General features: G+C 41.8%; 1 protein-coding gene across 15 annotated transcripts in view; it reads left to right on the top strand.

Moving 5' to 3' along the window:
* col12a1a (collagen, type XII, alpha 1a) overlaps positions 1 to 13521 on the top strand; it is a 195770-nt gene that overhangs the window by 22898 nt on the left and 159351 nt on the right. For 9 of the 15 annotated variants that reach the window (XM_073927617.1, XM_068214689.1, XM_073927619.1 and 6 more), the window contains 4 exons: positions 2487 to 3089; positions 5798 to 6076; positions 7439 to 7711; positions 8797 to 9066. The exons of the other annotated variants lie outside the window; for them this stretch is intronic. In XM_073927617.1, coding sequence (XP_073783718.1) covers positions 2487 to 3089; positions 5798 to 6076; positions 7439 to 7711; positions 8797 to 9066 — 1425 coding nt within the window. The remainder of the gene's footprint in view (positions 1 to 2486; positions 3090 to 5797; positions 6077 to 7438; positions 7712 to 8796; positions 9067 to 13521) is intronic. 15 annotated transcript variants of the gene reach the window in all.

The following is a 13521-nucleotide window of genomic DNA, read 5'->3' as shown; positions in this document are numbered from 1 at the left end:
TTGAAACTCCCCTGCTGTAATAGCTAATAAACAGATAGTGATTGCTCTTAAGAAGTAACTACTTACTAGGAGCATGTCTATGGTGCTGATTTAGATTAGTCAATTAGCTCAAGTTGCATGTTTTTGGGTGGTGGGAGGAAACCGGGGAACCTGGGGGAAACCCATGTGAGCCATGGAGAGAATGTGTAAACTCTGTACAAAAATGACGGCTGGCTTGGTAAGGACTTGAACCGTTCTTGCTGGGAGGCAACAGTGCTAACCACTGGGCCACCGTGCCACCCATCTAGGTAAGGAGTAGGGGTGGAAGGGGGGATTCTTCAAAATGAAGATAGCTGTGATATGGAACTTATGGTATTTATAGTGACTTAGGAATCACCTGATTGGTGAATCACGAATTGGCTAATGCATGACCAGCTGTGTTCAATCATAAGCATGTGATGCTCGAAGTTAGTTCATAAATAAACTTCCATTATTGTTGAGTTTTACCATTTTCGATTCCATTATGATCAAATTTTGGTTCCAGTGTAGAGATGGGCAAATGCAGTCCTGGAGGGCTGTGTAGAGTATAGCTCCAACCCTAATCAAACACACCTGACTGTACCTTTCTAGTGATCTGAAAGACACTGATTAGAATGCTTAGGTGTGTCTAGTTAGCGCTGGAGGAAAACTCTGCAAGTCAATGGCTGCGTCCGAAACCGCATACTTCCATACTATATAGTACGTTAAAATCAGTATGCGAGCCGAGTAGTATGTCCGAATTCATAGAATTCGAAAATCAGTATGCGAGAAGTACCCGGATGACTTACTACATCCTGCGAGATTCTGAAGTGCGCATCCTATGCACGCTGCGCTATTCCATAATGCCCCGTGAGAGAATTCATGAATGGGAGTGAAGCGACGCAAATGACGCAGGTAGGTCGCGTGACCATGACAAAATGGCGGATGTAGTACGTCCGAATTCCATTCATACTTTTCACATTCATACTGTACAGAACCTACTTTTCGAACGGCCGAGTAGTACGTTTACATTCAAATGCAGTACCTACTGAGTAGTAGGCGGTTTCGGACGCAGCCAATGGCTCTCCAAGACTGACTTTTCCCACTCATGTTCTAACAGAAGAACTTTTAGCTTAGCATAGATCAGGGGTGTCCAAACTCAGTCCTGGAGTGCCGGTGTCCTGCATATTTTAGTTCCAACCCTAATTAAACACACCTGAACCAGCTAATCAAGATCTTTCTAGGTATACTAGAATTCCAGGAAGGTGTGTTGGAGGAAGTTGGAGCTAAACTAAGCAGGACACCAGCCCTCCATGACCGAGTTTGGACACCCCTGGCATAGATCATTAAATCGGATTAGACATTGCTGAAAAAAAATTAAAAGAATTTTGACGATTTACCTATTTAGAGCTTGACTCTTCTGTTGGAAGGCACCCCTTCCTCCTTCAACTTCGAGCCACTGCCTCTCGAAAGGTCTCTGCACGGCACTTTTTATGTTTAGAAACTATGCTCTTATTCTGGTGTAATAATTAAGGAACTGATTGATATTGCTTGACATTGATATCATGCAGCACTGTTACCTGGCTTGGGACTATTTTCAGGAGCTTCCCAATATCATTGTTTCTGCTGGCAGTTTCTTGACATATGGATCTAGAAAATATCAACTTTCATTTTCTGTTTACATAGGAAAATTATCAAATTTATTTATTTATTTTTATTATGTCTAATTCGATTGAATGATTTATGCTAAGCTAAGCTAAAATTCCTCGCAATCGAACTGGAGATCAGATGAATGGATTAAAAATAGTAAAACTCAATCATCTTACTATAGGGAAGTTGTAAAATGAGCGTATTTTTTTAGTAAGTCCACATGAAATCCAAATTTACAGTTTATTTTGCTAGCGCACTTTTACAGTGTTAAGGTGAACTATTAATCCACTAAAAAAAAACTACCAACTACCAAAACTTTTTGGTAATTTTTTATAAAAAATCTGACCGTCTACTTTGCTCTGGAATGGCAGTCCTAATGATGTCTGTTTGACGGATTGAGTGAAATATACTTAACCTTGCCCCTCCAACCATTAGTTTGCTGCAGGCAAAAGAAGAGAGCAAAATCTCAGAAATAAAACCCCGCCCCTACTCAATATTCCATTTAATTTGGAAATACGTCATAATACTAAAATAAAAGTCTGCAGCAACTCATCCATCCCATCTGTAATCGATCTGTTCATTTCTGATCTTCAAACTGCTACTTTTATATAAATCAGGGATCATCAAACTTGTTCCTGGAGGGCCGGTGTCCTACAGATTTGAGCTTCAACCCTAATCAAACACACCTGAACAAGCTATTCAAGGTCTTACTAGGTATACTTGAAACATCCAGGCAGGTGTGTTGAAGCAAGTTGAAGCTAAACTCCAGGACCGAGATTGGTGATCCCTGATATAAATCCACCTTCAGACAGTAAACTCTTGTATTTTGTGCCCTACAGAGTGTTCCCTAGAGGTGGATGTCCAAGCTGACATTGTCCTCCTGGTGGATGGGTCATATAGTATAGGACTGCCTAACTTTGCGAAGGTTAGAGCTTTCCTCGAAGTACTTGTGAATTCTTTTGACATCGGACCTAACAAAGTGCAGATCAGCTTGGTTCAGTACAGCAGGGATCCTCACACTGAGTTCGCCTTGAATAAATTCGATGACAATGCAGCCATGGTCAAGGCGGTCCGCACCTTCCCCTACCGAGGTGGATCCACCAACACCGGCAAGGCCATGACATATGTGAGGGAAAAGATCTTTGTTTCGGGCCGTGGCGCTCGTGATAACGTCCCCCGAGTCATGGTGCTTATCACAGACGGCAAGTCCTCAGATTCTTTCAAAGACCCCGCCAACAAACTGAGGGATACAGATGTGGAGATTTTTGCAGTGGGAGTAAAAGATGCCGTACGATCTGAGCTGGAGGCTATCGCCAATGTTCCTGCTGATAACCATGTGTTTGAGGTGGAGGACTTTGATGCTTTCGAGCGGATCTCCAAGGAGCTGACCGCGTCCATCTGCCTCAGAATTGAGCAGGAGCTCCATAACATCAGGAAAAGAAGTATGTGGCAATGTCTGATTATTTTCTTTCTGACATTTCTGTTAGATGGAAAGCTCCAAGGGATAGTTCCCCAGCTGAAAAATCCAGCTTAAACCAGCCAAAGCTGGTTGGCTGGTTTCAGTTGGTTGACCAGCCTGGTTTTAGAGGGGTTTTGGCCATTTCCAGGCTGGTTTCCAGCAATTTCCAGCCTGGTCTTAGCTGGTCAGGCTGGGAGATGACCAGCTAAAACCAACTAAAACCAGCTTGACCAGCCTGGTTTAAGCTGGACACAGCTGGTTTAGGCTGAGCTCCCATCCTGGTTGGGCTAGTCAAGCCGGTTTTGCTGGTCATATCCCAGCCTGACTGGCTAAGACCAGGCTGGAAATTGCTGGAATTCAGCCTGAAAATGGCCAAAACCCCTCTAAAACCATGCTGGTCAACCAGCTAAAACCAGCCAACCAGCTTAGGCTGGTTGAGGATGGATTTTTCAGCAGGGTCACCCAAAATATGGTGAAGTTTTCATTTTTAAAATATTTATTGTAAAATTTCACCAAATTACTTAAACAGGTCTATTTGGAAGGAATTCAAACCTTTGCATTGATTGGGATTGTAGGGGAGTGCATCTACTCAACGATGTACAATTTAACAATGTACCTTTATTACAAGCGTAGTTAAAAACAATACAGCAAAGGTACTAATTAAATAAATAGTGCTTTATAAATAGTGCCAAAAATAAAAATAATTGACTCACCTTTTACTTGTTTTAAATCTTCGTGAGTTTCTGTATTCCGTTAAACATAAAATAATATATTTTAGTGAAAGCTGGAAAACCTGCACACGTTGACTTCAATAGTATTAGGTGTTTTGGAAGTCAAAGGTTACAATTTTTTTGGCTTTCTTCAAATTGCCTTCTTTTGTGTTCAACAGAAAGGTTTTGATCCAGCTGAGAGAGAGAGTAAATTTTAATTTTTGGCCAAAATAACTCTTTAAGTAATAATCTGTAAAAAATAATGCTATATAGTCTTCATCATCTATATAATTAAATATAATAACTCGGAATTCTGAACTGTGCTGCTGGTCAACTATAATCCTGATTCAACACTGCAGATCCTGCAATGTGACTATTGCAGATATGCATATTATCATATCAATGCTGGAGCAATGTATAGTGCATCCCTCGTGTATATGTAGAATAAGAAAATATGTGATGCTTTTCAAATGTCTTTGTGGAGCAAACAAGCTAGTATGACAGTTTTTAAAAGATCTAAAAGTGAAAACTCTGTCATTAGTTACTCTACTTACTCCCTTGTGTTGTTTTAAACCCCTAAGTCAGGGGTGGCCAACCCTGTTCCTGGAGAGCCACCTTCCTGCAGATTTCAGTTGCAGCCCATATCAAACATACCTGCCTGTAATTATCACGTGGTGTTCAGGTCCTAATTAATTGGTTCAGGTGTGTTTGATATAGGTAGCAACTGAAATCTGCAGGAAGGTGGCTCTCCAGGAACAGGGTTGGCCACCTCTGCCCTAAGTGCTTCGTTCATCTTCAGGACACAAATGAAGATATTTTAGATGATCCTCCATGTACAGTAAAACTCTTTAAATGTTCAATGTTCACAAAAAAACATTGTCAAAACATTTAATGTGATTTCAAGGGTTCAACGCTAATCATACAAAGCTCAAAGAACAGTTTTGTGCACCAAATAAGCCATAATTATGACTTTGTTTGCCTATTTCTTGTCTTCTTCGTCAGTTCAGATTAAATGTTTACTTTGGACATTATGATATTTGCTTGTTGGCCTACCCATTGCCAACATTCTGACCTAAGAAGATATGGGCAAACTTTTTTTGTCATTTTTTTGGCTCATAAAGTGTTCTTAGAGGTTTGTATGATTGCAGTAGAACAACTAACAATGTTATCGGTTACTTTTCTGAACTTTGAATGTCTTGAGAACGTTGGTGTCTATGAAGCAGGCCCAGATTGGCTAATCGGGAGGACCGGGAGAATTCCCGGTGGGCCGGTCCTTTTTTTGGCCGCGAGGGCCGGTGTCCCTAGCTCCAGAATCTGTCGCTCTCAGCAGTCACACTTTTTAAAATTAATTTATTTATTTACTTGACCACAGCCTTCTTATTCATTATTTTACCGCAGCTCTGCTCTTTTTATGTATTTTCTCGTAGCCTCGTGAGCAAGATGCAGCCTGCAGGTTAATGATGATATAACTAGATGAGTCACCATTCAATGTACAGCTGTTGTGGTACAGTGGTTAGCATGTTAGGTTATGACGCTGCCAACCCGGGTTCGGTCCTCGTCTGAGCAACTTTTTTTTTATTGTTAAGACATATAATACTGTAAGGGTTGCTGAACATTTAAAGTTCTAAAGCAGCTGTTTTCTCAAAAAAAAAAAAAGACGTGATAGTGTCATTAGAAACTGAATTAGAAATGATCTTATTTTAATATAGTCAGTGGTGAACAGAGGTGGACCGGTCTAAGGCTTGAAACTCCGGCCCTGCTATGAAGGATGAGAGAGGTCTTGGATTTCATCTAAAATATCTTCATTTGTGTCCTGAAGATGACCAAATGTGTGGTTGAAATGATGAGGGAGAGTAATTAATAACATAATTTACATATTTAGGTCAACTAAAGCTTTAAAGCCAAATGGTAAACTTCCAAGAAATTTGCACCATTTAAACCATTCTCACATTAACTTACAGTACTTTGTTTCACCTCTCAGGTTTGCTTCCCCCAAAGTCACTGAGCTTCTCTGAGGTGACCTCCAGGAGTTTCAGGACCTCATGGGTTTCTGATGGAGAGGATATCCTGTCTTTTCTGGTGCGCTTCAGGCCAGCGGCGGACCTAACTGGAGACTACATCTCTCTGGTGGTTCCCCATGACATCACCAGTACAATTCTGCCCAATCTCACGCCACTCACCACCTACGAAGTTAACGTCATTGCTCAGTATGATAAAGGAGACAGCTTTCCTTTGACGGGCGAGGAGACCACTTTAGAAGGTATGTAAATAAAGCCGGTTGATTAATTGAAATTAAATAGCAAAAGCGATTGAAAGCTGTGACTGTCATGCACATCTTGTCGGGGAAGCATGGTTGTATTATCAGTAATAAAGCCCAGAGGGAGCTCTAGTGCAAAAACTACAAACAAGAAGAAGAAACACAGGAAGTGCTCAAAGGGTTGCAGTAAAAACATAAGGATTTTTTAATTGGTATAACACAGTGATACAGACAGGAAAGTATTTGGAACAGAGAGAGGGGAAGGGTTGGCAAACGACCTTGAGCTGGGAATTGAACTCGAGTTGCTGTGACTACCAAAGTGCTATATGTCAGCACACTTAACCACTAGGCTATTGAAAATCACCAAGAAAAGGAAGTTAAGATTGTTCTTTTTTCTTCTATTGTGGTATATATCAACTTGAAAGGGTCATAAAAATAGATAAAATACTAGGGCAGTGTATGATTTTATGATTTTAATCTTACCAATTGGATCATTGGAAGATTGTCATCGCTAAAAAATGAAAAAAGATTGGCCAATAGATGAGAGCATAGCAAAAACAAGACACGCCCTGAAAGCCCTGCCCTGAAGGACTGAGAGCTCTGCCCAAAATGCATTCCATGTGACCAGAAATGAAGAAAAGTGGTTTCGACAGGGAGAGAAGCAGATATTTTTTTTAAGTGCACTGATACATTATCACAATGTAAGAAAATAAGTTTGATTACAGTCCGATGCAAACTGCTGTCATTATCACAGAACAATTAACTCATTACATTTATGTTTCAAATATCGTTATCAATATGTCATTATCGTTCAATAAAATAATTTCGTTTTTAAACACAATTTGGCATTACATGTCTGTGAGTTACCACTCTTTCTGGCAAATTCTGCTCTGACGCCCCATTCACACGGGGCGTCAGCGTCAACGCTTCCCATTCACTTTGATGGTTGCCGAACTGCATTATGGATCTGTCGGAGCCACTTCAGCGGCATTGCTCGCTGCAGAAGTTGGGACTAGCTCAACTTTTCAAGCGCCGACGGAAGCATCAGCCAATCAGATCACTGTATGCAAATACACCAGCTAGACAGTGGCCTATTGCTGACTCAATTTCATTGGGTGACTCTTCTATGATGATCACTTCAGCCCCAATTTCAGACACGCCTTCAGTCAAGAGTTGATGCTGAAGCACCGTGTGATTGGGGCGTCAGAGAGCATGAGCTTGAGGTTTACAAAAACCAGCTTTACTGACAATATGCACATGAAATTTATCTTCGATTTATCGCCCAGCCATATGTTTGATCACTAATCTCAGATGTTTACAGCTTTTTTTTTGCGTTTGACTGATATTTCTGATCTTGCTATTAAGAGTTGGGTTCTGTTCGTAACCTGATGGTGAGCGAGGAGGCTGTGGACCGCTTTCGGGTGTCGTGGAGAGCTGCTCCAGGATTAGTGCTGAGGTACAGACTGCTCTACGAGCCTGTGAGCGGAGGGGATAAACTGGAAGCAGAGACTGATGGGAATCAGGTCACCACTGTGCTCAATGAACTACTACCGGTCACTACTTACCGGGTCACCGTTTACCCTGAGTACGCAAGTGGAAGGGGTCCCTCCATGGACACTGAAGGCACCACCAAAGAAGGTCAGGATTGCTCAAGTATATCAGTCTGCGGACTGCAAGAGAGGGACGTAGCATGCAGGAGGTGTAAATTGTGGATATCGAGAACCCATTGAACCATCCAAGATGTCACAATGAGTTTAGGTTTGGGGTAGATGTAGTCGTTAACAACTGTTATGGTTTGGTTTAGGTTAGGGGTAGGTGTAGATGTTGACAACTCCCTGCTGGAAAATCCAGCTTAAACCAGCCTAGGCTGGTTGGCTGGTTTTAGCTGGTCGACCAGGCTGGTTTTAAAGGAGTTTTGGCCATTTCCAGGCTGGTTTCCAGCTATTTCCAGCCTGGTCTTAGCTGGTCAGGCTGGAAAATGACCAGCCAAATCCAGCTAAAACCAGCTTGACCAGCCTGGTTTAAGCTGGATATAGCTGGTTTTGGCTGGACTCCCAGCTTGGCTAGGCTGGTCAAGCTGGTTTTAGCTGGTCATCTCCCAGCCTAACTAGCTAAGACCAGGCTGGAAATGGCTGGAAACCAGCCTGGAAGTGGCCAAAACCCCTCTAAAACCAGCCTGGTCGACCAGCTAAAACCAGCCAACCAGCCTAGGCTGGTTTAGGCTGGATTTTTCAGCAGGGCTGTTATGGTTGGGTTTAAATTTGGGACAGGTGTAGACATTAACAATTGTTTTGGTTTCGTTTAGGTTTGGTGTTGGTGTAGACGTTAATAACTGTGATGATTGGGTGTATGTTCGGGGTAGGTGTAGATGTTAACAACTGTTATAGTTGGGTTTAAGTTTGGGGGTAGGTATAGACATTAACAACTGTGATGGTTGGGTTTAGGGTTGGGATAAGTGTAGATGTTGATAACTGTCAAGGTTGGGTTTAGAGTTGAAGTAGATGTAGACGTTAATAACTGTGATGGGTACATCGCCATTTTGCCGACAACATAGTTTTGACACGTAGGTCTCTAACTTCCAAGTTTAGCCTCTACTACAAGTTACGCCCCTCTCCCGCAGTTTGCAGACAGATCCTACACAGATTGTTGGTGGGTTTGCTCATAGTACTTTCATTTGAGATTCCTAAACTAGTCTATTAATCCCGTTTGTTGTTCTCTCTTAGTTCGAGGTTCTCCACGCGACTTAAGGGTCTTCAATGAGACGGTGTCTAGCATGAGGGTCTCGTGGCGGGCTGCCCCAGGCAACGTGCTTCAATATCAGGTGGCCTACAAACCTGACGGTGGGGAGAGGAAAGAAATAAGTGTTAAAGGAGAGACAACAACTGCTGTGCTGAAAAATCTGCTGCCGGACACGGAGTATGAGCTGTTTGTTAGCGCACGTTACGTCTCTGGACTTGGCGCACCACTTATGGGAACAGGCACCACGCTGGAAGGTAAGAGACTTTAAAATTACTTATGAAGCTTGTGTTTGTTTGAGGGATGGTTTAAGACACCCTGAAGGCTTGTGCATACCGGGTTGATTTTCTCTTGTGCCTATTGTCAGCATTTGAGAACTTTTTGGGATTCATATCAAAGCAATTTTCACTGGCGATAAACAAAGTGAATGTGCAAAATCACTTCCTGATGTAAGATGATGTATAATGAAAAACAGAATTACCCCGGTATACAACGTGGCACTGCACAACACTTCTGACTCTTACTTAATATTCGCTGATATACTCTCCAATACCAGCTCAGTCTCACAAGGAAATTAATAACCATGGTATTGCATTGGGAATCCTTCTCCCTAACATCTCCAGCTTGTCAACATTTTTGTAGTTGCTGACACATTTATCAAACAGCTTTTTGTGTTTAGACCCCAATGAAACAAGTAGCTCCACATTCATCTCACCTCAACGCATGATCTTCATCATTTGGAATGTGTGCTCTTCTAGACCATTTTGTTTTGGAGTACCACTAAGTCACTAATGTGGTCGACCAGTTTTTAACACCTTACATGATCCCCGAACACCCCCCAGCCCCTACCCCCAATACTGATCTTACCTCTGCCGATTTGTGGAATGGTGTGCCTATTGTTGCCCTTTGTTGTGAGGCATGAAATTTATGCAAGCGTGAACGAAAATCATCTCAATGTTTACTGGCTTTGACATTGTTTTTCAAAAACCGATGCAGATGTATCTATGTACCTATGTAGGACACCGACCCTTCAAGACCGAGTTTGGACACCCCTGCTGTAGTGTTTATCTGCATCCCTGATCAAACACACCTGTCTTTAATTACCAAGTGTCCTTCAGATAAGACTTAGGCCCCTGCGTTTTAGTTTTAAAACGGCGTTTTAGATCAAAAACAATCCGCGTCCACACTAGCGTTTCACCTAGTGTTCTGAACATATCTCCGTCCACACTACGCCACCAAAAACGTATATCACATGACCATTCGCGCACTCTGGGCATGCGCGTTCTAGTATAAACAGGAAGCATGTGTCTTGCTTGGCATTTGGTTATTGTTAGTCAACAAACGCAGATTGAATAATGAACGCGATGGCAAAGAAAGTAAGAGAGGTATTTTTGTGGACAGACGACCAGGTCGAGTTGGTACTAAACGTAACAAATGAGTAACCGAACAGTAGCGCCTAAAACAGACAATAGTGCAAGCAACGCTCCTATTTCTGTTTCCATGTTGTTTTTTACAGTGAAGGCTGGTCTGCTGTCTTCCGGTAGCGTTAAAGCCATGTGTTATAGTCATGTGATAGAGGCTTGACGAATAAGGGAAGGATACGCAATGACACAAAAGCCCCAATCAGGTAGCGAATCTCAGCAGTCCTGCCTCTATTTTCAGATGTCTTCGTTTTTCCTCATCCACACTAAGACAGAGCAGCAGCGTTTCAGAATGAAAACAGCCTCTCCAGCGTTTTCGAAATGCTCTGTTTTCGGCGCTCGAGAACTCCAGCATAGTGTGGACGGATGGCGTAACCGTAGCAAAACTTATGCGTTTTAAAACGAAAACGCATTAGTGTAAACGGGGCCTTAGTTGGTTTAGTTGTGCTTGATCAGGAATGGAACTGAACTCTGCAGGAAGGTAGATCAAGGTGATCAAAATGAAGGCCAACAAAAACGAAATATCCATGAGGTGGAAGGAAGTAGCAGTGGAGAATTTGACTAACTTCCAGATACTCCAAATCATCTCAGTGTTTACTGGCTTTGACATTGTTTTTCAAAAACCGATACAGACGTATTGATGCCAGGTTGACTTCACTCTGAATTCCAATTGATATGAAAAGAAGCTGAGAAATAACATAGCTGAAAACAGAGTCCAAATCCAAAATATATGTATTTTTTGAAAACAGAAAATACGATTATTATTTGACAACTATTCTCAAAATATGGCACTTTTTCAGATACTGGCAGATGTTGAGAATTATGGGATAGTGTTGAAAAGAAGCTGCACACTTTGATGGTTTGTTTTAGATGGAGTTCTCTGCTGGCCTAATTGTTTCTTCGCACGCTTCTGTATCACAATGTTAACAGAGGACAGATGTGCTTGAAAGACATTCAGTGTTATCTGTCAGTGTGAAATGCACAGTGAATAATGTAATTTTAGGAACAAAGTTGACGACCTTTGAGACTGACTCATCTAATGACAGATCTCATGTGGATTCCCCCATGCTGTGGGTTTATACATTTGGAGTGTGGACATCGGATGAATTAGCTGAGCTTGTAAAAAGTTCCTCACTCATGCTTGGCCATGCTTACGCAGTAAATGGAAACAAAATCTCAAGTGATTTTGGTTTGGAGAAATATGTTCTATCTGTACTCCAGTCCAAACTCTTGGTCATACAGTGTATATTTGTGACCAAGCTTTTCCTAAATTACTAATTCAAAACCTCTTTGTAGATCTATAGATTACTTGTCATTATGATTTTGTGCTGACAGAAGGAGTTTCACTGATTACTCGTTATTTTTTGAGAGAAGACAGTGACTATTCCCTTGATGAAGAGAATAGAATAGAGCTAGAGTTTACATGAGGGACCTTTTTGTTACTTGTGGGAATACTTACTTCAACTCTTTCTTTTTGATGGATTATAATTATAAAATAAAATAGAATCGAAGGGCAGCACGGTGGCTCAGTGGTTTGCACTGTTGCCTTACGGCAGGGGTGTCCTGGAGAGTTACCTAATCAAACACACCTGAACCAGCTAATCAAGCTCTTACTAGATATACTAGAAACTTCCGGGCAGGTGTGTTGATGCAAGTTGGAGCTAAACTCAGCAGGAAAGCGTGGGGCCAAGTTTGGAAACCCCTTCCTTACAGCAAGAAGATTCGAGTCCTGGCTTGACTGGGAAGCCTTCCATGTTCCTATGGGTTTACTCTGGGTGCTTTGGTTTTTCCCCCACAGTCCAAAGACATGAGGCCTGTTTCATTAAGAAGGTTCAACCAACTCAGAGTTTAAACTTGAACTCTGCGTTGATTTAAAGAGAGATTAAAAACTCAGAGTTTTTGATTTCAGAACAGCTGATCTTAGTTAGGTCAATCAACTTTGACCAGTTGACCAGTGGTCACCAAACTTGTTCCAGGAGGGCCGGTGTCCTGCAGATTTTAGCTCCAACCCTAATCAAACACACCTGAACAAGCTAAGCAAGGTCTTGCTAGGTGTACTTGAAATATCCAGGCAGGTGTGTTGAGGCAAGTTGGAACTAAAACTTGCAGGGACATCGGCCCTCTAGGATTGATGACCCCTGGAGTAGACCAATTCAGAGTCACACCGCAACTTTAAGAAGGCATTGGAGCACAGATATTACGAGTCACCATGGCAACATCTGAAAAAAAAGCTCAGCATTTCTTTCTTCAGTTGAACTTGTGTTTCCCAGTGCTTGGTTATGGCAAGAAGGGCATCTGCCAAATAAAACATAAGCCAGAGTAATTGATTGTCCTTTCTGCTGTGATTACCTAAATAAACTGAAGGGAAGTAAGTGAGAATAGAATATAATCTTCTGTTGTCATTGTACATGTACAATTGATTTAAGTGCAAACCCCAGGTGTACAAATACCATGTGCAAACATCGTAAAGTTTTACAAACTAATTTCAAGATGAGCAAGTGATATGATTAATCGCGGCTGGCCTCTCATCTGTAATCAGCTATAATTTAATCAGATCAATCCAAGCCTACAATAAATAGACCGATTTCACCCTACTACCTTATCTTCGTTTTGGAAGAATGCCCTCTTCCACCCAATCTCCTCCTTTTCCTTCCTTTAACAGGGGGGCTCTCGAGACCTACCGGATCTCAAACCCCCATATATGCTTATTGACCAGGCAGAAGCTCTGGGAATAATTATCTCTGAGCTCAGGGTTTTCTTCTGGGACAGCATGCCAAACCTGCTTGTAAGGGATGTCCAGATCCACGTGATCACAAATTGGGCCTGATCATGTGGTTTCAGACTTGATCGGAATCGGACGTTACCTCCCGATCATGACTCGAATATATATATATATATACATACTTATTATTTTTTACACATCTATAATTATGCAGTGGCTCAGACATAGACCTCTGAGATAGACGCTATTGGTTAAATGCCAGCAAAGTTGAACACGGAAGCTTGAAGCGCAAAGTATGTCTGCGGTCTGGAGGTATTATAAAATAGATGACGACAACATTGCCATTGCCAACATTGTGAGACATGTAAACTTGCCATTGCAAGAGGTGGAAAGGCAAAGGCTTAATTTAACACAACAAACCTGATAAGACACCTCAAAAACAAACGTAGAACCTTGATTTGAATCACCGTCTCACCACTATTTCACAGCCTTTTATAAGATTTCTGACAAACTACTTGTCCTTTTTTATAAGATGCACTCCATGTTTCATGTTTCGTTCACCACAGACA

The sequence above is a fragment of the Danio rerio genome, chromosome 17, assembly GCF_049306965.1.
Source record: "Danio rerio strain Tuebingen ecotype United States chromosome 17, GRCz12tu, whole genome shotgun sequence".
NCBI classification, from domain to species: domain Eukaryota; kingdom Metazoa; phylum Chordata; class Actinopteri; order Cypriniformes; family Danionidae; genus Danio; species Danio rerio.
This window is presented reverse-complemented; position numbering and strand designations above follow the sequence as displayed.